Genomic DNA, 25020 nt, shown 5'->3' with positions numbered 1-25020 from the left:
TTCTTACCTCAGTGACCTCAGACAAGTCACTTCACTTCTGTGTCCTCATCGACAAGAAGCCAGAGCCCACTCTAACCTTAGGGACCTCTGCTAAGCCTGGATTCAGGCCCACTGTCCTCTTTCTATAATTCGATGACCTCAATTTGAACTAGATTGACCTCAAAGGTCCCTTCCTGTTCTAAATCCAGCCCTTAGGGAAGCTTGGTTCCTGGCTTCCTCAAAGCTGACCCACCTCAGCCACTCTTGGTCGGGGGAATCTATAGTCACTTCCTCCTCTGCAAAGGAGCTCACCCCAATCAGTACCCCAGCTGAGGAATAGGGAGGAACAAGCTGGGCAAAACTTCGGAATACACTAGGCTCTCAGGCAAAATATGTTCTTGTGCCTGAAACCTTTATTTTTTTATTTTTATTTTTTAGTGAGGCAATTGGGGTTAAGTGACTTGCCCAGGGTCACACAGCTAGTAAGTGTTAAGTGTCTGAGGCCGGATTTGAACTCAGGTACTCCTGACTCCAGAGCCGGTGCTCTATCCACTGCGCCACCTAGCTGCCCCTGAGACTTTTATTTTTATTTTTATTTTTAGTGAGGCAATTGGGGTTAAGTGACTTGCCTAGGGTCACACAGCTAGTAAGTGTTAAGTGTTTGAGGCTGGATTTGAACTCAGGTCCTCCTGAATCCAGGGCCAGTGCTCTATCCACTGCGCCACCTGGCCGCCCCTGAGACTTTTATTTTTAATCTCCCTGCTCTAGACTCAGAGTCAGGAAGACCTACCTCTGCCACATACTTGGCTGTGTGACCCTGAGCAATCGCCTTAACCCCTAGAAAGAGTTTTGTGATCTGTGGTTTCCCAAGTCATAGCACTGATTTACATGAAAATCTGCCTCTGGCCACACAGTCTGTTAACTATTGGCTTCCATGTGGGTATTTCCTGTAAGAGGCCAGACTGAAGCCCACCTGTGCCTGTCATCCTGGGTTAGTCCTAACCACGGGCACTGGCTCTGGAGTCAGGAGGATGTGAGTTCAAATCCAGTCTCACTCTTGACACTTGCTAGCTGTGTGACCCTGGGCAAGTCACTTAACCCTGACTGTCTCACACATCTGGAGCCATCTCCAGTTATCCTGATGTATATCTTGCCATTGGACCCAGATGGCTCTGGAGGGGAGAGTGAGCTTGGTTGACCTTGCACAGCCCTCCCTCAACTGCTATCCAATTCACTGCAAGTCATGACATCACCCTGATGTAATCATGGTGCTCTTCAAGAATAAAAACAAGGGGCAGCTAGGTAGCACAGTGGATAGAGCACCAGCCCTGGAGTCAGGAGTATACCTGGGTTCAAATCTGGCTTCAGACAGTTACTTACTTACTAGCTGTGTGACCCTGGGCAAGTCACTTAACCCCAATTGCCTCACTAAAAAAAAAAGAATAAAAACAAGTGCTGATCACATCACTACTGAGTTTCCACCCAACATTGCAGACGCTTTTCTCTACCTACTCGGCTAAGCAGGGCACTCAGCTCTCCGTGTTGGCACAGGCCCTCCTTCCTTCCATCATACAGCTCCTGGATTGTATCTTCTTTTATGCCAGTTTCTGGGCAACCAGCACAAGGGCATTCACATGGGAATGATGGGAAGATTTCCCCATCTCCAGCATGCCCCCATTCTATTTGGACTCTGTGCCATACCTTCATGGTGGTGACACTAACCACAGGGGATTCCTCTTTGACTGTATCTTCCTGGTCTATGACACCAACATACATCTCCCTGTTACATGTCCCCTGAGATTTAAGATTTAAGAGTTGTTGAAAAGTATTATTTTTGTTGTTTTATCTTTCAAGAAACCTTGGATGATTTGAGTGGGTGGATGGGAGATATTGGAAAAGAACCTTTAGGGAAGTGTTTTTCTCCACCAAATCAAATAATTTTTCACTATCAACAAACATTAGGCACAATGGAATTTTATATTCTCTACCTTTTTGGTCAACTGTGAAATGGTAATGCTGTGGACCACTGTTGAATATCACTTTCAAAAGCCTGTTTGTCCCCTATTTTTTTTTTTTTTGGGCAGGGCAATGAGGGTTAAGTGACTTGCCCAGGGCCATACAGCTAGTGTCAAGTGTCTGAGGCTGGATTTGAACTCAGGGACTCCTGAGTCCAAGGCCAGTGCTTTATCCACTGCACCACCCAGCTGCCCCCATGTTTGTCCCCTATTAATGACCTCACTAAGGGTGTTTCTGTTTGTCTATGAGTGACTTGCACGAAGATTTTATATAAGTGGGAAAATAAATATAGATCTAATTGTTGTTTTCTTGGTTGTCCCTTTCTGTTTTGTTTTGATATGAACAATGTCTGAACTTTCCCCTGCATGCTATTGGTCTTGAGTTCCTCAGTTTTCTCACAACTGTGTCTTCTTCTGTAGATACACTTTCCCCATCCAGGCTGTTTTTCCCATCTTTATTCTCCTCAGGGTCATTTCTTTTCTTTTCTTTTTTGTGAGGCAATTGGGGTTAAGTGACTTGCCCAGGGTCACACAGCTAGTAAGTGTCAATTGTCTGAGGCCAGATTTGAACTCAGGTCCTCCTGAATCCAGGGCTGTTGCTCTAGCCACTGCCCCATCCTCAGGGTCATTTCTAACAGCAAGGATGTCTGGAAGTGAAGGTAGAGTCCATGTGTGGTGGTTCTCTCTCTGTAGTAGACAGTCACTGTTATAAATTTTCTCATTTTTCTTCTTCCTTCATTTTCATCCTTAAATGCCTTGAGGATTACTTTGGTCAGCTGGAATTCTGGCCAAACTCTCTTTAGACTAGTCTGACCTTCCATTGCTCTCTCTTCTTTACTGTCTGCTCATAATCATCCATCATCTGTCTTCATAAGACTTCACAGAGAAGTTTATATTCTAAGCCGATGTTGTCCTGGGCTGCCACCTGTCCCTGCTGGGGATGGAAGTCAAATGCTTTTCAGAGGTGACATCTGATTCCAGGTCTTTACAATAAATGTCAGGAGAAGCTGAGAAAGGCCTCCTCACGGTGGGTGGGACCCTCATTGTGACCTTCTGGAAGAACGTGGACAAGAGGGACACAGGATGGGCAGCCATGGACGGCTTGAGAACTATACTGTTGGAGGGAACTCCCAAGTCGATATGATAATAATGATGACGGTGGTAAATAGCGCCACCCGTATGGTACTCTAATGTTTACAAAGTGATCCTCCTGTGAGGTAGGTGCCACTAATTATCCCCACTTTACCAATGGAAAAAAAAAATTCTTCAGTGCTTTCAAAAGTATGTTACCACAATAGACTCAGGGGGCAATATAATTAATGCAGCTAAAAAAGTGCCAAAGGCAATATTTGAACCCAGGTCTTCTGACTTAAAATCTGGTATTCCAGCCACTTTGTGGCAGTTGCCTCCCACATGGAAGATACCTTGATTAGAGCAATAGGAGCTCCTGAAGCAGTGCCTGTAAATACAAGGGCTTGTAAATACCATCCTGAGCTGAACAGGAAGCAGAGCTGAGGGAATTGTGATTGGTTCTAAACAGTTGATTAGAGTTCTTCAGAATTTCCAAATTGTTTTTATAATGTTAATGGATAACTCAGACTCTTCTTCATAGAGCAGCCTGGGTCACTAAGAGGTTAAGTGACTTGCCCAGGGCCATTCAGTCGGTAAGAGTCAGTGGTGACACTTGAACTCAGGTCTTTATAATGCCTATCATAGCACCTCTTTGTAGGAAGAAAAGGCTTGGCAGAGGGAAGAAAATACAGTCAATAACTCAAATGGATTGTTCCCCGGGTATCCCCTGAAGCAAGCTTGGGTGGGCCTGAGGCAGGAAGGGCCTGGTGAAGTGTGGTCAACTTCCATGTTCAAGTGGAATGAAAGTCTTAATTCTCAAAAGGAGCAGGGCACGGCCTGAAGTACCGGGCACAGATTAAGTTTCCTGATGGCTACGGACAGCTGCACAGAGCCACTGACCTCTTCTTGACAGGCCTGCTGAGCTCAGAGTACACAAAACCACAGAAGTGCCAAAGGCCTCGCAGGCCTTCCTGGCCCGATTCCGACCTGAAGCAGGGGGGTCTAGGACAGCATCCCCTGCCTGACCTGTGTGATCATGCAGCCCGCTCTGTCGAGCCTGCCAGGGGCGGAGGACTCACCACCTTTTGGGGCAATGCATTCAAATCTGGGGCAGTTGGTAGGGATGCAGGTGTTTGGAGTTGAATCCTGGGTTGAATAGAGACCAGTCTATCTGCAGTTTTCACCTCTTGTGCTATTCCTGTCCTCTGGTACCAAGAAAAACAAGAATTCCTCTTCTACACGACATGTCCTACACTTGAAAAGAGCTGCCACGTTCTCCCTGAATCTTCTCTTCTCCAGCCGAACCGTCCTCAGTTCCTTCAGATGATTTCCTCCTCCTCCATTTCCTTCTTCTCCACCTAAACTCTATGATGGTGCAATCCAATGGTTGTGTCATTTGAGCCTGACAACCACCCCAGGAGGGAGATGCTATAGTTAGTCTCTTGCCCATTTTACAGATGAGGAAACTGAGGGTCAGAGAGGGGAGGGGAGTTACTACGTGTTGGAGATGGGGGTTTTTTGACTTCAAGCTCAGCCCTCTCATCCCTTTCATATACTCTGGTCCACCAGCGTCCCTCCTGAAATGTCCCAGAACTGGGGACATGCCAGATGTGGTCTGACCAGGGCAGACTCCCCCACCCCCATTCTGGGGACCATTTGTCTAACAAAGGGCAGGTCTCCCTAAGGCACAGTTCTTTCCATATCAGTCCCTTGCCCTGTTCCCTTTACCGTTAGGACCCCAATACAAAATCCTTAACTTTACTTTTAATGCCTTGCTTTTGTTTTGGGTTTGTTTGTTTGTTTGTTTTTTGTGGGGCAATGAGGGTTAAGTGACTTGCCTAGAGCCACCACCTCCATGAAGCTTACCCTGATGCCCCTCATTGTTTCATTCCAAAGAGTGTTTTCGTTCTCTCTCTCTCTCTCTCTCTCTCTCTCTCTCTCTCTCTCTCTCTCTCTCTCTCCCTCTCTCTCTCTCTCTCTCTCTCTCTCTCCCTCTCCCTCTCCCTCTCCCTCTCTCTCTCCCTCTCCCTCTCCCCCCTCTCTCTATCTCTCCCTCTCCCCCCTCTATCTCTCCCTCTCTCTCTCTCTCTCTCTCCCTCTCTCTCTGTCTCTCTCTCTCCCTCCCTCTCCCCCCCTCTCTCCCTCCCTCCCCCCTTCTCTCTCTCTCTCTCTCTCTCTCTCTCTCTCTCTCTCTCTCTCTCTCTCTCTCCCTCTCCCTCTCTCTTTCTCTCTCTCTCCCTCCCTCTCTCTCTCCCCCCCTCCATCCCTCCCTCCCTCTCTTCCTGTCCCATCTCTCCCTCCCTCCCCCTCTCCCATCTCTTTCTCCCTTCCTCCCTCCCTCCCTCCTCAATTTTCCGTATACTAGGTTTCTGAGTAGAGCAAGAGTTCCTGAAGAATAAAGACTATTATATCCCCATTGCTTACTCTGGTGCCCTTCTGTGGTTGTCAAGTCTTTTCAGTGGTGTCTGACTCTCTGTGTCCCCATCTGGGATTTTCTTGGCAGAGATGCTGGAGTGGTGTGCCATTTCCTCCAGCTCATTGCTCAGGTGAGGAAGCCGAGGCAAACAGGGTGAAGTGACTTGCCCAGGGTCACACAGCTAGTAAGTGTCTGAGGTCGGATTTAAACCCAGGTCCTCCTGACTCCAAAGTTGGTGCTCTATCCACTGAACCATCTAGCTGCCCCTCCCACTGGGTTCTGAACTCCAAACTCATTACCAAGATTTATCAGGCCTCTTACTGGAAATTGTTTCATAAGCTTTCAAGACTGGAAACCTTTGTTCAATGCCAGTAAACTTGTGGAGACAGGGGCCAGAGTCTTAACCTCTACCTATCCCAGCTTGAATTTAGCTGGGTTTTAGATCCAGATAGCAGGAGTGCAAGGCTGGTGGGATGGAGAAACACAATGGCCTTTTTAAAAGGGTTCACGGACCTCCTAGGAAGCATGATTAATGACTGAGTGTTGTTTTCTGTAATCTACCATATATCATAAAGTTTTAGAGCTGCATCCTGGGAGGTATTGGGTTTTGTTTTTGTTTTGTTTTTTCACAAATGATCAGAACATCTTACATTTCTTTCTTGCTAATCTTCCTGCCTTGCCGGGTGTCAAAAGAAATCTTCCTCACTAATCCTCCTGTCATTCTGCAGCTCAGAAACCCTCTGTAGCTCCCTATTGCCTTTAGGTTAACACACAAAACTCCTCAGCCTGACATTTTATTTATTTTGGGGGTGTGTGTGAAGCAATTGGGGTTAAGTGACTTGCCCAGGGTCACAAGGCTAGTAATTGTTAAGTGTCTGAGGCCAGATTTGAACTCAGGTCCTCCTGAATGCAGGGCCAATGATCTATCCACTGCGCCACCTAGCTGCCCCCAGCCTGACATTTAAAAGCCATACATAGTCTGCCTCTGCCCTACTTTTCCAGCCTTAATTTACATGATTCCTCTTCACACCCTTGACCTTCCAGTTGAACAAGATTCCAAATAATAACAACTATCCAATATCCTGCCATCTCCCACCACCTGTCTGGCATTCACACAGGCCTTCCCCCAGGCCTAGAACATACTCTTGCTTCATCTCTGCTTGTTGGAATCTTTTGCCTTCAAGCGTCCAGTACAGACTCTGCTTCCTCCATGAAGGAAGCCTGTCCTGACCTCTCCCTGAAGAATTCTGGGGACACTTTGTCTGGCCGTCCCCTTGGCCCCTCACGACCCGCACTGTGCCATACCTGTCTGTGGACACATCACAACAATAATAGCTAGCATTTATAGTGTGCTTTGGACATATTTCCTCTGGACATATTATTATCACATCCCCCAATAGACTGAAAGCTCTTTGAGCAGAGACAAGGTTGTTTTTCTAGCTTTATACCCCTCCATCTCCTTACATACACAGTAGGTGCCTAATGCATGTTGATCTGACAAGTCATCTCCTGTCTTACCCCACCCCCACCCCCAATTGCTCACGTCTCCCATGTCAAACTACCTTGTATTTATTGAACATTTTTATATGCTCCCTTTCAGAATGCTAGGAGCTGTTTAATTTTTGTCACTGTGTCCCCAGTGCCTAAGACAAGCCATTAACATCATCATCAACAAGTATTTATTAATGAGTTCCTCTATAGACTAGTCACTGTGCTAAGTGCTAGAGAGACAAGGAAAAAGCAAAAACAGCAGGTGACTAAGCATTTATTAAGCACTTACTACATGCCAGGCACTATGCTAAGTGCCAGAGAAACAAAGAAAAGGAAAAAGCAGCAGGTGACTAAGAAATGCATTTATTAAGCACTTACTATGTGCCAGGCACTGTGCTGTGTGCTAGTGAGACAAGAAAAAAACAACACCGGGGGCAGCTAGGTGGCGCACTAGATAAAGCACCGGCCCTGGATTCAGGAGTTCCTGAGTTCAAATCCGGATTCAGACACTTGATACTTACTGGCTGTGTGACCCTGGGCAAGTCACAAACCCCATTGCCCCGCAAAAAAAAAAAGAAAGAAAAGAAAAGAAAAAAGGCGGTGACTAAGGCATTTATTAAGCACTTACTGTATATGCCAGGCACTGTGCTAAGCGCTAAATACAAAGAAAAGTAAAAAACAAAAAACTAATAAGCGCTTAATAAACGCTTGTTTGTTCATTGGTTCCACCTGCCTTTCCAAGCCCTCCCAGTGGGGGACTGCTTATTGCTGACTTAACTGCCACCCCACCCCCCCAAGCACACCCTCTGTTCCCCTCACCCGATTAAGGCCACACACTCCACCCCAGATGGCCACAATCAAGCCCTGGAGAGCCCCAGTGCGTGCATGCGTGCATGCGCGCATGGCCCCATGTGACTCAGCGCCCGGGCCAGGCACCTACCGCCCTGCTGATGTGCTTCCTGATGAGGATATAGAGTACCGGGAGCACCAGGTAGGCCAGCATCTCCCAGAGCTTCCCCGCCAGCAGCATCCACAACAGCCGGTCTTCGGCCTCGATGTTGACCCAGCACCAGCCCACGGACACGTCGGAGGCGTCATAGCCAATCTTCTTCAGGACAACAGCTGCTGCGGTGATGGCCAGCGGGATGCCCCAGCTTAGGAGTCAAACACAGGAACGAAGGAACAAGTGAGGGAGGGACTGGAGCCAAGCCCACTGACTTGGGGATCCAAATCAGGCAGCTGGTCAAGAAGCATTCATCATGTAATTGCCACGTGCCAAGCCCTGCGCTAAATGCTGGAGATAGAAAGAAAGGCAAGAACCCTGCCTACCCTCAAGAAGCTTACATTCTAATGACAGGGACAACGTGTATAGAGCTCGGTGCATACAAGATATATGCACCAAATTGGGCAGATTGGGGGGGAGGGGAAGAGGAGTCAAAGGAAGACTCCAGGATGACACTTAGCTTTTGAACCTGGGTCCCTGGGAGTCTGGTGGTAATAGGAACCAGTAATAATGCCTTAAAAAAATAGCATCCCTAAGGGGGCAGCTAGGTGGCACAGTGGATAAAGCACTGGCCCTGGAGTCAGGAGGACCTGATTTCAAATCCGGCCTCAGACACTTGACACTTACTAGCTGTGTGACCCTGAGCAAGTCACTTAACCCCCATTGCCCCACCAAAACTATAACAACAACAAAAAAATAGCATCCCCCCCAACACACACAGTAATAACCACTAAAGCCAGTAATAGGAAAGCTGGGAAGAGAGGAGGGTGAGGAGAAGGGGAAAATGAGCTCAATTTGCTTTCTTTTTTTTTTCTTCTTCATTTTTTTTTCAGGGCAATGAGGGTTAAGTGATTTGCCCAGGGTCACACAGCTAGTTAAGTGTCTGAGGCTGGATTTGAACTCAGGTCCTCCTGAGTCCAAGGCCAGTGCTTTATCCACTGTGCCACCTAGCTGCCCTGCTTTCTTCTTTTTTTTAAATTTTTTTCTTATTTAAAAAATTTTAAATAGTTTGTTTTCAATGTTAAATATTTTATTTTTCCTTGTACTATCTTTTTCCAAAAGGGATTAGTTAGGGGATGGGTAATTTTAAATATTTTGTTTTTAAAATTATAAAATATTTTATTTATTTAATTTTAAAATATTTAATTTTTTACATTTAAAATATTTTATTTTAAATTTTTAAATATTTTATTTTTTAATTTAAAATATTTTATCTATTGTAAATTTTAAATGTTTTATTTTTAAATTTCAAATATATTTTTAAAAATATTTATTTATGTCATTAAATATAATGAGCTCAGTTTTGGTAAGTGAATGTGAAAGGGTCTTCAGATGCCATTTAGGACAATCTACAGATCAAGCACCTGAGGCCCAGAGAGTCTGGGCATCCAGCCCAAGGTCACATAGGCAGCAAATAACCAGAGTAAGGGTCTGAGCAGAGGTCTACTGACTCCAAGTCCAGCAAAAGCCCAGGAAGCAGAGAAGTGATGGGAATCATAGGAGCCCAGATATAAAGATGGAAGGTACCCCAGAGATCACCTCTCTAGTCCAAACCCATAAGTCTACAGATAAGGAAACTGAGGCTCAGGGAGGTCGGGTGACTTGCCCAAAGTTGCACAGCTAGACTCAATGTCTGAGTCAGGACTCAAACCCAGGGCCTCCTGACTCCAAGACCAGTGTTCTCCTCACTGCACTGCACTGTCTCCAATTACTTTAGCCGCCTCTCTCCCACAGACGACCTCTCCCTCATCCCCCATCCCCAAATGTTAAAGCTAGATTTTGAACTCACTGTGGCATGGAAAAATGACCCTGTCCCCAAACTCTTCCAGCCCAAACACGAACCACTTGGCTCTGGATCCCTGGACTCTGACTGGTGAGCGGCCACCTCATGTCACCCAGTCCTGGGCTGGCCATGCGACTGCCCAGCCAGCCCCAAGTCAGGCTGCCCATCCCCTGGTCCACCTCCTCCCAGCCCAGCTTCCAGCTCTTGCTCCCCTGTATGCATTCTTCCCCTTTAAGAACACAAACTGTGCTAGACACACTCTAGGATTTCATCATCACCACCATCATTGGTACCTAATGAATGCTTTTTCATCCATTCCTTCCAGAAGGCTACATGAGCCCTGGAATCTCCAAACAATCACTCCCTTCTTGCTGTCTTCCTTCCATCCATCTCCCTCCCTCCCTCTCTCTCTCCCTCCCCCCCTTTGCTTTCTCTCCCCTCCCCCTCTATTTCTCTCCCTTTTTTCTTTTTCTCCCCTTTCTCCGTCTCTTTCTCTCCCTTCTTGTCTCTCTGTTTCTCCCCCATCTATTTCTCTCCCCATTCTCTGTCTCTCTCTCCTCTTTTCTCTTTCTCCCCTGTGTCTGACTTTCTCTCCCCTTCCTTTCTTTCTCTATTTCTTCCCATCTATTTCTCTCCCCTTTCTGTTTCTTTCTCTCCCCTTTCTCTGTCTCTTTGTCTCTCTTTTCTCTCCCCTTTCTTTCTATGGCATTATTTGGATGTTTTTTGGAGTGATAGTGTCATGAGTTCCTCCCCTTTCTTTCTGTCTCTTTCTCTCTCTCCCTCTCTCTCCCCTTTTCTCTCTCTCTCTGTCTCTTCCGTCCTCCCTCCTTGTCTCTCTCTCCTCTTCCCTTTGTCAGAATGCTTAGGATTCTAGACACCATCTCCAACACAAGCCCTCCCCTGATTCCCCTAGGTCTCAGTGATCTCTCTCCTGAAATTACTTTGTATAATAAAATTCAGATCGGCAGAACCTTGACAGAAGGGACTGATTTTTGCCATTTTTTGGTATCCCTACCTCTTAGCACTGTGCCTGACACATAATAGGAAGGAAGGAAGGAAGGAAGGAAAAGAAAGAAAGAAGGAGAGAAAGAGAAAGAAAGAGAGAGAGAGAAAGAAAGAGAGAAAGAAATAGAGAGAAAAAAAGAAAGAAGGAAAGAAAGGAATGAACAAATAACTAAATAAATGTTGGTTGACTTGACTCCTAAGATCACAGGTTCGGAGCTAATCAGGGACCTCCAAGGCTCCTTAAGTCTTCATTTAACATCTCTTTGCACTCCTGACATCTAGGAAATCTCTTCATCTTATGGATGAAGAAACAGGCCCAGAGAGGCCCAAGGTCACACAGGTGCCAAGTTGCCGAGCTAGGGCTCAAACCCAGGTGCTCTGAAGCCAAATCTAGTGCACGTTCCTCGGTTCCACACTCCCACCTTCTTGGTTTATTCCTTTGTACACACTCTAGTATTTCTCTGTGTACAGGCCTTGTTTCATCAGGAGAAAATAAGCTCCTTAAAGACTAGGAATTTCCTTTTTGTCTTTGCAACCCCAGCCCCTAGGCCAGCACCAGCAGGTGCTTCCTGTAACAATCATAACTAGCATTTATATACTGTCTACTATGTGCAGGCAAGGGCACAACTATCTCAACTCATTTGAACCTCACAACGACCCTGGGAAGTAGATGCTATCATTATCCCCATTTGACAGTTGCAAAAACTCAGGCAGACAAAGGTTAAGTGACTTGCCCAGGGTCACATAGCTGCTAAATGTATGAGGCAGGATTTGAACTCAGGTCTTCCTGACTAGGCCCAATCTCTTTAGATCAGAGGTTCTTAACTATTGTTATGTCTTAGACTGCCCCCCCCCCACCTTTGGGAGTCTGGTGAAGCTTCTGGACCCCTTCTCAAAATGTTTTTTTTGGAGTTTTTTTTTGCAGGGCAATGAGGGTTAAGTGACTTGCCCAGGGTCACACAGCTAGTAAGTGTTGTATCTGAGGCTGCATTTGAACTCAGGTCCTCCTGAATCCAGGATTGGTGCTCTATCCACTGCGCCACCTAGCTGCCCAAAAATAATGTTTTAAAATGCATAAAACAAAGGAAAGAAATTGGATTGAAATGAAAATGCCATTTTTCCTCCCCCATGTTTAAGGACCCCCAAAATCCTAACCCAGGTTAAGAAGCCCTACTTAGCCCACCTTTGGAGTGTTGGCCAACACTGTTTTTTTCCTTGCCCCCAACCTCCCCCTTCACTGTAACCGTTGCTAGCATTGGCAGTCACTATCAGAAGGACAGAAAGGGGAATCGTCCTTATCCTTCTGGGTCAAGGGACAAGTGTCCTGCACACCATGTGCATCTCAAAAAACACTGAGCGACAACCCCAGAAACATTCTAACACAAAAATGTTGCACAAAGAGCCACATTTACAAGGATCTGGTGGGAGCAGGGAGGGCCGCAGTGGCAGGAAAGCTGCGTCCTTGGCTAATCTGAAGGCGGGTACACTGCTCTCTGCTTGCAGATTTCATCCCTGGGAACAATGAGCCCTCATTGTTCTCTCTGAGGGAAAGGGGGACAGGATGTGGGGGAGTGATTCCCCCCGTGGGAGGAGGCCCCACAGCCGTGGCTTCAGAGCCAGGAAGAGCAAGTTTTCTAAGGAGCTTGTGAAAAAGGCAGATGGAGAAGGGATAAGGGGCAAGAGGAATAAGGTGTGGCAGACAAGCACAAAGGCTGGGTCGGAAAGTCAGTCAACAAACATTGACTATGCTGTTAACTCCCCACCAGGCACTGTGCTGAGCATGGGGGCTACAGAGAAAGGAAAAAGGGTCCCTGCCCATAAGGAGCTGACATTCTGTTTAGGGGGATCACAAGCCCCCAACTCTATACATACAAGATACATGCAATGTAAAGGCAAGGTCACAGCAAGTCTGGGGCCAAATCAGGCCTCCTACAACTCACCAACTGTGTGACTCCAGGCAAACAATTGAATCACTCTGTTTTCTCATCTGTAAAATGGGGGTAATAATAGCACTGATCTCCCACGGTTGTTGTCAGGATCAAATAAGATAATATTTATAAAGAGCTCAGCACGGTGAGGGTAGCTGGGTGGCACAGTGGATAGAGCACCAGCCCTGGATTCAGGAGGACCTGAGTTCAAATCTGACCTCAGACACTTGACACTTACTAGCTGTGTGACCCAGGGCAAGTCACTTAACCCTCATTGTCCCCCCCCCCAAAAAAAACTTAGCACAGTAGGTATATAGTAGGTGCTTAATAAATTCTTTCCCCTTCTTTTTCCTCCTTTCTTTTTTCCTTCTTTCTTTCCTTCCTTCTTTTCCTTCCTTTTCTTTCCTTCTTTTTCTTTCTTCCTTCTTTCCTTCCTTTCTTCTTTCCTTCCTTCTCTTCCTTTTCTTTCCTTCTTTTTCTTCCTTCTCCTTTTCTTCCTTCTTTCCTTCCTTTCTTCATCTTCCTTACTTCTCTTCTTTCCTTCTTTTCCTTTCTTCCTTCATCCCTTCCTTTCTTCTTTTCTTCCTTCTTTCCTTCCTTTCCTCTTTTCCTCTTCTTTCTTTCCTTTCTTCCTTCCTTCTTCCTTTTCTTCTGTCCTCCTTTCCTTCTTTTCTTCTGTCTTTACATTTCCAACAAGTGGTCACACAACTCCACACTCATTAATTGCCTACTGTGTGCCAGGTGCTGGGGTTACAAAGACAAAGCCACCAACCTAATAATAGTTAACATTTATGTGGCACTTTCAGGACAGGTCGGTGGCTCAGTGGATAGAGTGCTATCCCTGGAGTCGGGAGGACCCAAGTATAAATCCAGCCTCAGATGTTCACTAGCTGGGCAAGTCATTTCACCTCATTTGCCTCAGTCCCCCACCTAGAAAACAAACTGGAGAAGGAAGTGTCAAACCACTCTAATATTTTGTTGTTGTTGTTGTTGTTGTTCTTGTGAGGCAATTGGGGTTAAGTGACTTGCCCAGGGTCACACAGCTAGTAAGTGTTAAGTGTCTGAGGCTGGATTTGAACTCAGGTCCTCCTGAATCCAGGGCCGGTGCTCTATTCACTGTGCCACCTAGCTGCCCCCACTCTAGTATTTTTGGCAAAAAAAAAACCCAAAACACAAATGGGGTCAGGAAGAGTCAAACATGACCAAAACGACTCAATATGGCAATTTAAGGTTAAGAAAGCATTTTATTCCCATGTTCTCACCTGAGCCTCACAACAGCCTTGTGCTATTGTGCCCATTTTAGAGATGGGGAGAACCGAGGCTTAGAGAAAACAAAACGGCCCTGCCCTCAAGTTGTTTCCAATCTACTGAGGGTGAGGGTAGGGGAAACAACATCAGTCAATTATTAAATTCTAACCATGTGCCAGGCACTGTTCTGGGTGTGATAGCGCAGATAAAAAGGCACGAGCAGAGGTTAAGTAAATTTTAAAAGTCAATAAGAGAAGGGACAGAGTGATTTTCAGGAAAAGACACTGATCTGGGGCAATCGAGAAAAGTCTCTTTGTTGTTATTCAATCAGTTCAGTTGTATCCAACCCACCGTGACCCCATTTGGGGTTTTCTTGGCAAAGATCCTAGAATGATTTGCCATTTCCTTCTATAGCCCATTTTACAGATGAGGAAACTGGGGCCAACAGGGTGAAGTGACTTCCCTAGGGTCACACATCTAGTAAGTGTCTGAGGCTAGATCTAAACTCGGGTCTTCCAGACTCCAGGCCCAGCACTCTACCCACTGAGCCACCTGGCTGCCCCAAAGGCCTCTTTAACCTTGAAGGGCACTAGAGATGTCAGAGGTGGAGGTGCAGTGGGAGTAAATCCTAGGCATCAGAGATGCCTGGAGGCCCAAACAGACTCTAGAGTAGAGAAGGTCAGGTCAGGGTGTGGCCAGAACAGAGAGAACAAGAAGGATGAGCAAGCTGGAGCAGACCCGGGGAAGCCCCGAAATTCCAAACACAGGAACGTGCCTCCCATCCCTGACAAAACAGGGGATCCTGAGGCTTCTTGAGCTGGGGGTGCCCAGGTCCACCCTGGGCTTTCAATTCAGCAGTCACAGGGACCAAGGGCTAGAGAGAGCAGAGGCTGGCGAGGCCTTCAGTCCCAGAGGCCCAAGGAGAACCTGTGGTTCTCCCCTGGGCATCAGAGCCAAGAACCAGCCGGGGATTTCAGCGTCGGCTCGTCCCTGGACAAGCCCTCCTCTTTAAGTCAGGGAGTGAGTGAGGACATCACACATGTAGTTGTTGGCCAAGTTAAACTTCACAGCTCAGGTCGACTGTTTCGGAAGGAGTGTGGACACCTCTCGAGCCTATGCCTCATCGGGGTGGGTCTGAGCAGTCCCTGACCCACTCAGGGCTCACCTCTGACAAAGTCGGCAGCTGCATTGTGGGGCCCCGTCGGTGACACCTCCATGTTCCAGCCCCCAGAGAGCAGGGAAGGTTTAAGGCCAGGGAACCTTCTTCTTCAGATCTCACTTCTGCCACTTACTGACCGTGTGTTGAGCAAATCATCTCCCGGCTCATTTCTTCAAATGTTCAATGCAGGGTACGCGGATTAGTTGCTCTCTGAGGCCTCTTTCATTTATAATCCTGGGATCAGAACACCTTTGTGACCTTTGGAGAGGCACTTCACTCCTGGGCCTCAGTTTCCTTTTCTGTAAAATGAGGCCATTGCACCAGATGGTCTCTCGGGTCCCTTCCAACTCTGGGATCCCAAGAACTCACAGCTTATTTTTTCTCAAGCTGCCCAAGACTCCCCTCTCCTTCCAACATGCCTCAGCAAGAATCCCCAACCTCCCGGGCAGGAAGCTTTTTAAAATCAGTTCCCCCAAAGGCAGAAAGACAACCTGCAGAGCCTATCTGTGCACACATCTTGGACAGACACTCAACATGGGCTGCTGAGCTGGACCCAGAACAGGGCAGGAGGGAGGACAGAGAGGTAGACTGCTGTGGAAAACCCTCAATAATTCCTTCAAAGACGCTCCCATAAGCAAAAGCTCATCTCTTTCATCACCAACATTCTTCCGGGGTTGTTGGATGGCTGCGAGTCAAGGAAACTAGCATTCTGTAAAGAACAAAGGCCTTAGACTTTTTTTATTTCTTGATTTTTCTTCCTTGTGGTTTTCCCCTTTTGTGTTGATTTTTCTCTCATGACATGGCTAATGTGGAAGTATATTTAACATGATTGTAATGTGTAACCTGTATCAGATTGCTTGCTGGCTTCGGGAGAGGGGATGGAAGGGAGGGAGGGAGAAAAATTCAGAACTCAAAATCTTACCAAAATGGATGTTGAAAATTATCTTCACATGTAATTGGGGAAAAGTAATATATTATTAAGTGAAAAAAGTTTAAAGAAGGGGAAAAAAAGTGAAAAAAAAGGACTTTTCCCTGAATTGGTCAATGGGCATCCTCAGGTAGGCCAAACATCAGTGACTGGTACACTATAATGGGTACTTATTGATTTTCTCTTGAGAATCTTGGCTATTAATGTCAGTGTTTAAATTCTTTGTGAGTTAACAGAATTATTATTATTATTATTATTTTTTTTTTTTGCAGGGCAACGAGGATTAAGTGACTTGCCCAAGGTCACAGAGCTAGTTAAGTGTCAAGTTTCTGAGGACAGATTTGAACTCAGGTCCTCCAGAATCCAGGGGCAGTGCTTTATCCACTGCACCATCTAGCTGCCCCCTAGATTTATTCTTTAAGGAGGAAAAAAGGATGAATTCCTAAGAATCACCCAAAGGGTGATGTAGAGGTGTGGTGGGGATGAGCAGACTAGAACACATTTACAAAGGGACAGTGCAAGGACGTCCTTGGAGTATTACTACCTGTGAACAAGTCATTCCACTCCCCTGGGTGGCCTTCACGTCCCCCTCTGTAAAATGAGGGGGTTGGACTGGGTGGCTACTGAGGTCACTTCCAACTCTAAATCTATGGTTGGCTAATATAGCAATGAAAAAAAATTTCCAAGTGAAACATGGAGACAGCAAGGAATTGGAGAGAAAGAAAAGTCTCCGGCACACTGGGTAGACCCCTTCTCCCCTTCCCCCTGTCTCTGTGGTGAAATTAAGCAAAGACAAAATCCCCAGAGGTATTTGAGAAGTTTTAACGTGATTACCAAAAAAATCCTGCAACTTTATGACACTTAAGGGTCTAACGGGTACCATATCTTTACCCCCATTTTATTGGGTTTAAAGGGTTGTTGTTGTTTGTCCTTCATTCCTGAAGAGGACCGTGACATTGGATGATGTCATGACTTGCAAGGAATTGGATTTATTTGCTTATTGATTTACTTATTGATTGATTGATTGATTGATTGGTTGGGCAATGAGGGTTAAGTGACTTGCCCAGGGTCACACAGCTAGTAAGTGTCAAGTGTCTGAGGCTGGATTTAAACTCAGGTCCTCCTGAATCCAGGACCAGTGCTTTATCCACTTTGTCACCTAGCTGCCCCGGGGAATTGGATTTAAGTGAGGTAGGGCTGTGCAAGTTCACCAGCCTCACTCTCTCCTCCAGAGCCATCTGGGTCCAGTGGCAAGGTATACATCAGGGCGACTGGAGATGGCTTGGATAGAAAACAGCAGTGATTCACCCAAGGCTTCTAAGGGGTAGAGTCTGAATTAAATACAGACCTTTTAACTCCCAGCCTTGAGCTCCTTCCTCTGGAGGGGGCTGTCTCTCCATAACAACTCCTATGGATAGGCTGATGTCTTATCTGAGAGACCCTGTTGGACAGAGTCTAGAAGAGCTGGGTTCAAATCCTGCCTCTGAGACTTACTGGCTGAAGTACTAGTCGGTACCTTCACCTCTCCGACACTCAGTTTTCTGGAGGGACGTTAATGATACCTGTCATGCACACTAAGTGGCCGAGGTCACAGGAGCCCACGCCCCAACATCATCATAGGCCCTGGATGGCTGATGTAAGAACGCCACTGGCTTGAAGCTTCCCTGACAGCAGCAGAGAGTGCAGCCTTGCCTTCACAACTCACCTTCAGGTAGGGATTTATGGGAGACAAAGGAGATTTCTCACAATTACTCTCCCTCTTTAGAGATGGGCTGGGCAGTGGATGAGAAAATTAGAGGCCTGTCAGATCAGCTATGCCAGTGGAGCCTGACCTACCGGTTAGGGCACTTTTCTCTGAAAGTCTTAGGATTCCTCTCCCATAGCCACGATACAAACTGGACCAATTAATGAGAAAAATGAGAATTTGAGATGTGAAAGGACAGTGCAGCAGACAGCATGCTCAACTTAAGAGTCCCAAGATCTGAGTTTGAATCCCAACTCTACCTCTAACTAGCTGTATGACCTTAGGCAAGTCACTTCTCTAGGCCTCAGTTTAGTCATCTATAAAAGGAAGAGAGTTGAAGGGGGCAACTAGGTGGCACAGTGGATAAAGCACTGGTCCTGGATTCAGGAGGACTTGAGTTCAAATCCAGCCTCAGACACTTGACACTTACTAGCTGTGTGACCCTGGGCAAGTCACTTAACCCCCATTACCCCCCCCCCCCCAAAAAAAGGGAAGAGAGTCGAACCAGGTGACCCCCAAGGTCCCTTCCAGTTCTAAATCTATCTACCCTGTGGTCACACCCTTAGTACAAGTAAGAAGCAGGATTCAAACCCAGGTCTCTGGTGAACCCTACCCTTTTCCCATTATACTTACAGTGCCTGTGACCATGACTTGCTGAATCTGAGTCTCGGTTTCCTTGTCTATAAAATGGCCACTCTGATCTCAGTGATCCTAGAGGTCCCATGGTCTTAGCCCAACTTTTAATTTTGTCTTGTCCTCGTCTCAAAGAACATGGGTCTAAAGATCTGGAAAACAAAGTTCTGGGGAATGGTTGGGGGAAAAAAAAATAAACAGACCCCACAGCAGAAAGGTACGGCAGAATTCAGCACGCAAAGAGGTCAGCAGGATGCTTATTTTTGCTTAACTGTTTTTGATAACGAAGAAGGATTCCACTTGGGCACGAGGTATATTTAGAAAATGATAAAAGGCACTGACGGGTTTGTGTGGCATTTTTTAAATGCTAGTTTAGTGGCCAAATTGCTCAAAATCAGAGAATCTCAGCGTTGGTGGGGCCCCAGGAAGCCATCGATGACAACAACAAAACCCAGCTGGACAGAGAGCGGAGCGAGCTATTGACTCCATTCTGTCTCGGACACCGAGAGAAACACAATCCCAGTCCCAGCTGATCCCTGACCACACCACCAGTAAATGACAAACACCAGAGCTGAGCCTCAGACATCAGCTTAAAAAGGCAGCTCTCAAATGAATACACTTGAACCTTGCTCCCCACCGAACAGTTTAAACAGAGGAACAATTTATTTTGGGGACACTGGGAGAGTATGTTTTGATGTGTGCTAATATTTGCTTTTTTTTTTAAGTATTAACTCACCTTTTGCTGGTGAGGAGACTTTTTTTCCCCCTACTAACTCTATCTGGGCCTATGGTAAGAGGATTCTAAGAAAGAGAGCCCAGGCTCAGGGATGGTAATCATCCGGATTCAGCACTTCCTCCAGTGGGAAATGGGTAATTAGCACTGCCATGTCCCTCAGCCACAGATCTACAAAGACTCCAGAGGGCTGATGCAGCTGGGGGAAAGATAAGAATACACAAAGGAAGTGGGATGTCCTCAGTGGAAGGAACTCCAGGATGGAATGCTCAGCCACTGTCGAAGCAACCTGCTAACCCAGGAATAATGCTTCCTAGAGTAGCCACTCACCATGATGGAGGTCTTCTTTCCATTTGGGTGGGGCGGAGGGAGCACTTCCATGTCCAGCTGCTAGCCCTCACTCTTGGTAAGTGACCCCCTCACCTCCTTTTTCTGACCTGGGGGAACCCTTCCAAACAGACCTTGCCTAAAGTAAATTGGTCCTTTGAGGATAATCTAGCTTTTTTTTTTTTTTTTTAGTGAGGCAATTGGGGTTAAGTGACTTGCCCAGGGTCACACAGCTAGTAAGTGTTAAGTGTCTGAGGCCGGATTTAAATTCAGATATTCCTGACTCCAGGGCCGGTGCTCCATCCACTGCGCCACCTAGCTGCCCTGATAATCTAGCTTTTGGCAACAAAACAAAACAAAACAAAACAACCCAACCAACCAAATAAACAAACATAAAAAACCCTTTTCCTAGGGTATCTTATGAAGCCCATAAAAGGAAAATGTCTCTGTGTCTCTGGCTCATCCAAACCCAAGCACTCCGTCCAAGCCTGGCACTTTCAGAATGATACCACACTCTCTGAAAAGCAGCCCTGACCCTAAAAACACTTTTTTATTTTTTTGGCAGGGCAATGGAGGTTAAGTGACTTGCCCAGGTTCACACAGCTAGTAAGTGTCAAGTGTCTGAGGCTGGATTTGAACTCAAGTCCTCCTGAATCCAGGGCCGGTGCTTTATCTACTGCGCCACCTAGCTGCCCTCACTTTTTTTTTTAAATCATAAAAGTATTTTATTATTTTCCAGTTACATGTAAAGATAGTTTTCAACATTTGTTTTCATAAGATTTTTAGTTCCAATTTTTTCTTCCTCCCTCCCTTCCCTCCCCTCTCCTTAAGACAGAAAGCAATCTGATGTAGGTTATATCTGTACAATCACATCAAACATATTTCTGCATTAGTCGTGTTGTGAAAGAAGAATTAGAACAAAAGAGAAAAACTTCGGGGGCAGCTAGGTGGCACAGTGGATATAGCACCGGCCCTGGATTCAGGAGGACCTGAGTTCAAATCTGACCTCAGATACTTGACACTTACTAGCTGGGTGACTCTGGGCAAGTCACTTAACCCTCATTGCCCCACCAAAAAAAAAAAAAAAAGAAGTGGACAAGGAAATGGCCAACTACTCCAGTATCTTTGCCAAGAAAACCCCAAGTGGGTTCACAAAGAGTCAGACATGACTGAAAAGACTGAAAATGACAACTACAGCAAATCATCCTTTGAGATGATGCATTTATTAAGCGCCTACTATGTTCCAAGCAGTGTGCTAAGTATTGGAATAAGAGCAGGTGAGCTTAGTTACTGTGTTGGGGGAGGGGGGGCTGGGTTCTAAAGTAAGAATTTACCAACAAGGAAACATTGCTAAACATCAGATAGGGGCACAAGGGGAGCAGAGGGAACCTTCCCCCTGGGAGATCTGAAAAAGATTGATGCTCATAGACCTGGGACAGCAGTAGGATAGCAGAGCTGGAGATAAAGGGGCTCTCAGAGGCCACCTGGACAGTCATTCATTCGGTCAATAAACATTTATGAAATACCTACTGTTTGCCCATAACCGTGTTAAGCACTAGGGGTACAAAAAAAGGCAAAAGACACTCGCTGCCCTCAAAGCCCTCCAAGTCTAATGGGAATTTAGTGGTCTACAGCCCTCATTTCACAGATGTGGAGGCCTAGGAAAATGGGGTGCAGAAGAAAGAATGTCAAACAGAGTCATAGGCCCTGATTTCAAACCCTAATTGTTACTTATTACCAGTTCAACCCTGGGAAAGTCATCCCCTCTCTGGACCTCAGTTTCTTTATCTGTAAAACAAGGGAAGAGGACTTGATGACTTCTGAAGTCCCTTACGACTTTAAATCTAATATACCATGACCACACTGACTGTGTGACCTTGGGCAAGTCACTGCCTCTCTGGGCCTCCCTTCCCCATTCCACATCCCAGGGTGGTCGTGAGTTTCAAATGAGATCCCATCCCAGGAGACACTTTACAAAGTTCAAAGCATCAAGGAAATAGCAATTATTATATCATCATTATTACAGAAAAGAAGGGGGGGTAGCCCTTAGCAACCAACTGACTAAGGAGGATCTAGGCCAATAAAGAATAAAAAAGGAGAGAACCTGTTGAGCCGGTTTTGCCTTAATTCCCTAGTCCTGTTTTCCAGGACAGACAAACCCATCTAAGTACCAAGGGCTGATGAAGAGCTGGGGGCATGCATTTTTCCCAAGTAAACTGAAGCTAGAGCAGAGGTCACTTAGTGAGTTGGTCTGCAGGGTGGGTTTGTGTGTGTGTGTGTGTGTGCGCGCGCGCGCATGCGTGCGCGCGCTTGATCACACGGAACAGACTGGACAATATGCTTATCTCTCACAGTCCAAAATGAGAAGCCCAGTATTCTCCCTCCCCCCTCCTTTTTTAAAATTTATTTTATTTTTTTTAGTGAGGCAATTGGGGTTAAGTGACTTGCCCAGGGTCACACAGTTAGTAAGCGTTAAGTGTCTGAGGCCGGATTTGAACTCAGGTACTCCTGACTCCAGGGGGGGTGCTTTATCCACTGTGCCACCTAGCTGCCCCCCCCTTTTTTTTTTTAATCTTTCCCTTCGACATTTTCCTAAGCAGGAAAAATTCCTTGAGAGTCCCCACTGAGAAATATCAACACTTGAACTAAGGGTTTGGTGGTTGGCGGGGGTGGGTTGGGGTTTTTTGGGTTGTTTTGTGTGTGTGTGTGTGTGTGTGTGTGTGTGTGTGTGTGTGTGTCTGTGTGTGTGTGAGGCAATTGGGTTAAGTGACTTGCCCAGGGTTACACAGCTAGTAAGTGTTAAGTGTCTGAGGCTGGATTTGAACTCAGGTCCTCCTGATTCCAGGGCTGGTGCTCTATCCACTGTGCCACCTAGCTCCCCCTGGTGTTTTTTTTTTTTAATCCGTACTTTGTTCCAATGACAAAGTTGGGCTTTCCAGAGAGTTAGAAATAAATCTCCTGCCGTCGATCTCCTTGGATGCTTTAATCTCTAAATGAATAGTATATTTAATGGTACCCTCTGTGATGTCACTCACTGGCCCACAGCTCTTCCTGCCCCTTCGACCTGGAGAGTCAGATGTGTTAATGACTTCTTCTCAAAATCCACCAAAGCAAGAAAAGGAGGAGGAAGGAAAGACAGAAGTGAAGTCGATTTTCTAGAGCTCAGGAAAATATCACCTCCTTGAGGGGAGGGATGCGATGTCTGTGCCCCAACCCCCATCCCAGAACAACACCTGAAGATGGCACCCATAGACTCGATGCTTTAGTAACTTGAGTGAAATTGTCAACTCTTTGAAGGCTGAAGCCAGACCCCATCCCTCCCTCTCTAGTGCCTGGAACACCATTCTAGGCAGAGTTGGTGCTTAATAATGAGCTGTGTGGCTAAAGACAATGGTGAGAAGCAGGACCATAGGGTGGGCAGAAAGCCCTGGGGGTCTAGGGCCCCTGTCACTTGTTTACTATTTGAGTGACTTTAAGGCTAGTCACTTAACCCCGCTGTGTCTCAGTATCCTTCCTCTCTAAAATGGGGAACTCTTAAGGTCCCTTCTAGCTCTAAATTGATGCTAAAATTATCTTGTTATGATTTAGAGTCAAGAAAACCTAAGCGGGGGGCAGCTAGGTGGTGCAGTGGATAGAGCACTGGCCCTGAATTCAGGAGGACCTGAGTTCTAATCTGGCCTCAGACACTTGACACTAGCTGTGTGACCCTGGGCAAGTCACTTAATCCCCATTGCTTTGCAAAAAAAAAAAGAAAGAAAGAAAAAAAAAAAACCTAAGGTTAAAGCCTGCTTACTAGCTATGTGACCCTGGGCAAGTCATTTGACTCCTGTGAACCTCAATTTCCTCAACTATAAAATAGGAAAGATGATACCTGGCTTGTAGGGCTGTTCAGAACTCAAATAAGGTGATGTATTTAAAGAGCTTTGCAAACCTTAAATGCCATAAAATGACTATTATTGGGGGCAGTGGATGAAGCACCAGCCCTAGATTCAGAAGTACCTGAGTTCAAATCTGGCCTCAGACACTTGACAGTTACTAGCTGTGTGACCCTGGGCAAGTCGCTTAACCCTCATTGCCCCACCAAAAAAAATTTTTTTTAAGTTAATAAAAATGACTATTATTATTATTATTATTATATTTCATGTTTGTTAATAGTCTATAGCTAGAGAAAGTCCTGTTATAATTATTACCATCCAAGAATCCCACCAACTTTACTTTTCTGGAAGTTAAAAGAATTGGTAGGTTTACTATTTGAGCCAAGTAGAAAGAGGGATAAAGAGGGTAATTAAGATACACAGGCTCTGACTTTCAAAGGTGGGGCACTATTCTCACACCTACTTTTTTGTGCATGAGTCAGCCTTGATGCACACAGCAGCCAGACCAGAGAAGCCCTGGTAAGAGTCTCTGAACCCAGCCCAATCTAGGCATGATGGAGACAAATGGAGAAAAGTAAAGCACTTCCCTGGCAATAGCAGACCTTAAAATGTTAAATGACGTTGTGAAGTATCATTGATTTTCAGGGGATCAGTTGAAGCGTGGGCCATCAAGATCCCTGTGATCAATTGAGATAATATCTGTAAAGTGATTAGCACAGTGCCTGACGCAGGGATGCTATATAAATACTTGCTCCCTCCCCTTCACTTCTCCATTGGACCAAACTGCCTTATCTCTGGAAACATGTGATAGGGTAGAGGTTAAGTGAGAAATAAGATGAACAGAGGTCAGACCCTAAGGATCAGGGGTCCAGACTTAGAGCTGAAAAGGATTTTAGAGACCATCCAGCCCAGTCAATCAGACAGTCAATAAGCACTTATGAAGTACTGGACACTGCTAAGCACTGGGGGTGCAAAAAAAAGGTGAAAGGGGGGCAGCTAGGTAGTACAGTAGATAAAGCACGGGCCCTGGATTCAGAAGGACCTGAGTTCAAATCTGGCCTCAGACACTTGACACTTACTAGCTGTGTGACCCTGGGCAAGTCACTTAACCCCCATTGCCCCGACCCCCCCCCCAAAAAAAAGGTAAAACACAGTCATTTCCCACCCACCCCTACCTCCCACCCCCTTTCCTTTCCTCTGGCAACAATATTACTGCCTAATGGAGGAGACAATATGCAAGCAATAATGTACTAACAAACAGGTATTGAAGGTATTGGGAGGTGTGTGTTGGGGGAGGCACTAAAATAAAGAGGGATTAGGAAAGGCTTCTAGTAGAAAGTAGGGTTTTAGCCAGGACTTAAAGGAGGCAGAGATAAGGAGGAAGAGCACTCCAGGTATGAGAGACAGGCAGAGAAAAGGTAGAGTCAAGAGGTGGCGTGTTCTGTGTAAGGAGGCCAGTGTCACTGGATCACAGAGTCTGTGGAGGGAGGTAAGGTGTGAGAAGAATGACAAGGTAAGAAGGGGCCCGACCTCTGACTCCAGCGGAGGTCTTCTTTCAATGGAGCCTCAGTTTTTTTCATCTACACAAGCAGAATAAAAATACTGCAGCTATCTTTCCCAGGACTTCTTCCTGTGTTGCTTGGGAAACCTTATTACTCGAGAACTAACGATAAAGCTATTGT

General features: G+C 46.1%; 1 protein-coding gene across 2 annotated transcripts in view; it reads right to left on the bottom strand.

Annotated features, from left to right (window-relative positions):
- GPR157 (G protein-coupled receptor 157) overlaps positions 1 to 25020 on the bottom strand; it is a 40845-nt gene that overhangs the window by 8801 nt on the left and 7024 nt on the right. For both annotated transcript variants that reach the window (XR_006355759.1, XM_043997627.1), the window contains exon 2: positions 7913 to 8126. Coding sequence is in view for 1 of the 2 variants with exons in the window: in XM_043997627.1 (XP_043853562.1) it covers positions 7913 to 8126 (214 nt within the window). In the remaining variant the exon portion in view is untranslated. The remainder of the gene's footprint in view (positions 1 to 7912; positions 8127 to 25020) is intronic.

The sequence above is a fragment of the Dromiciops gliroides genome, chromosome 3 (assembly GCF_019393635.1).
Source record: "Dromiciops gliroides isolate mDroGli1 chromosome 3, mDroGli1.pri, whole genome shotgun sequence".
Lineage (NCBI taxonomy): Eukaryota > Metazoa > Chordata > Mammalia > Microbiotheria > Microbiotheriidae > Dromiciops > Dromiciops gliroides.
This window is presented reverse-complemented; position numbering and strand designations above follow the sequence as displayed.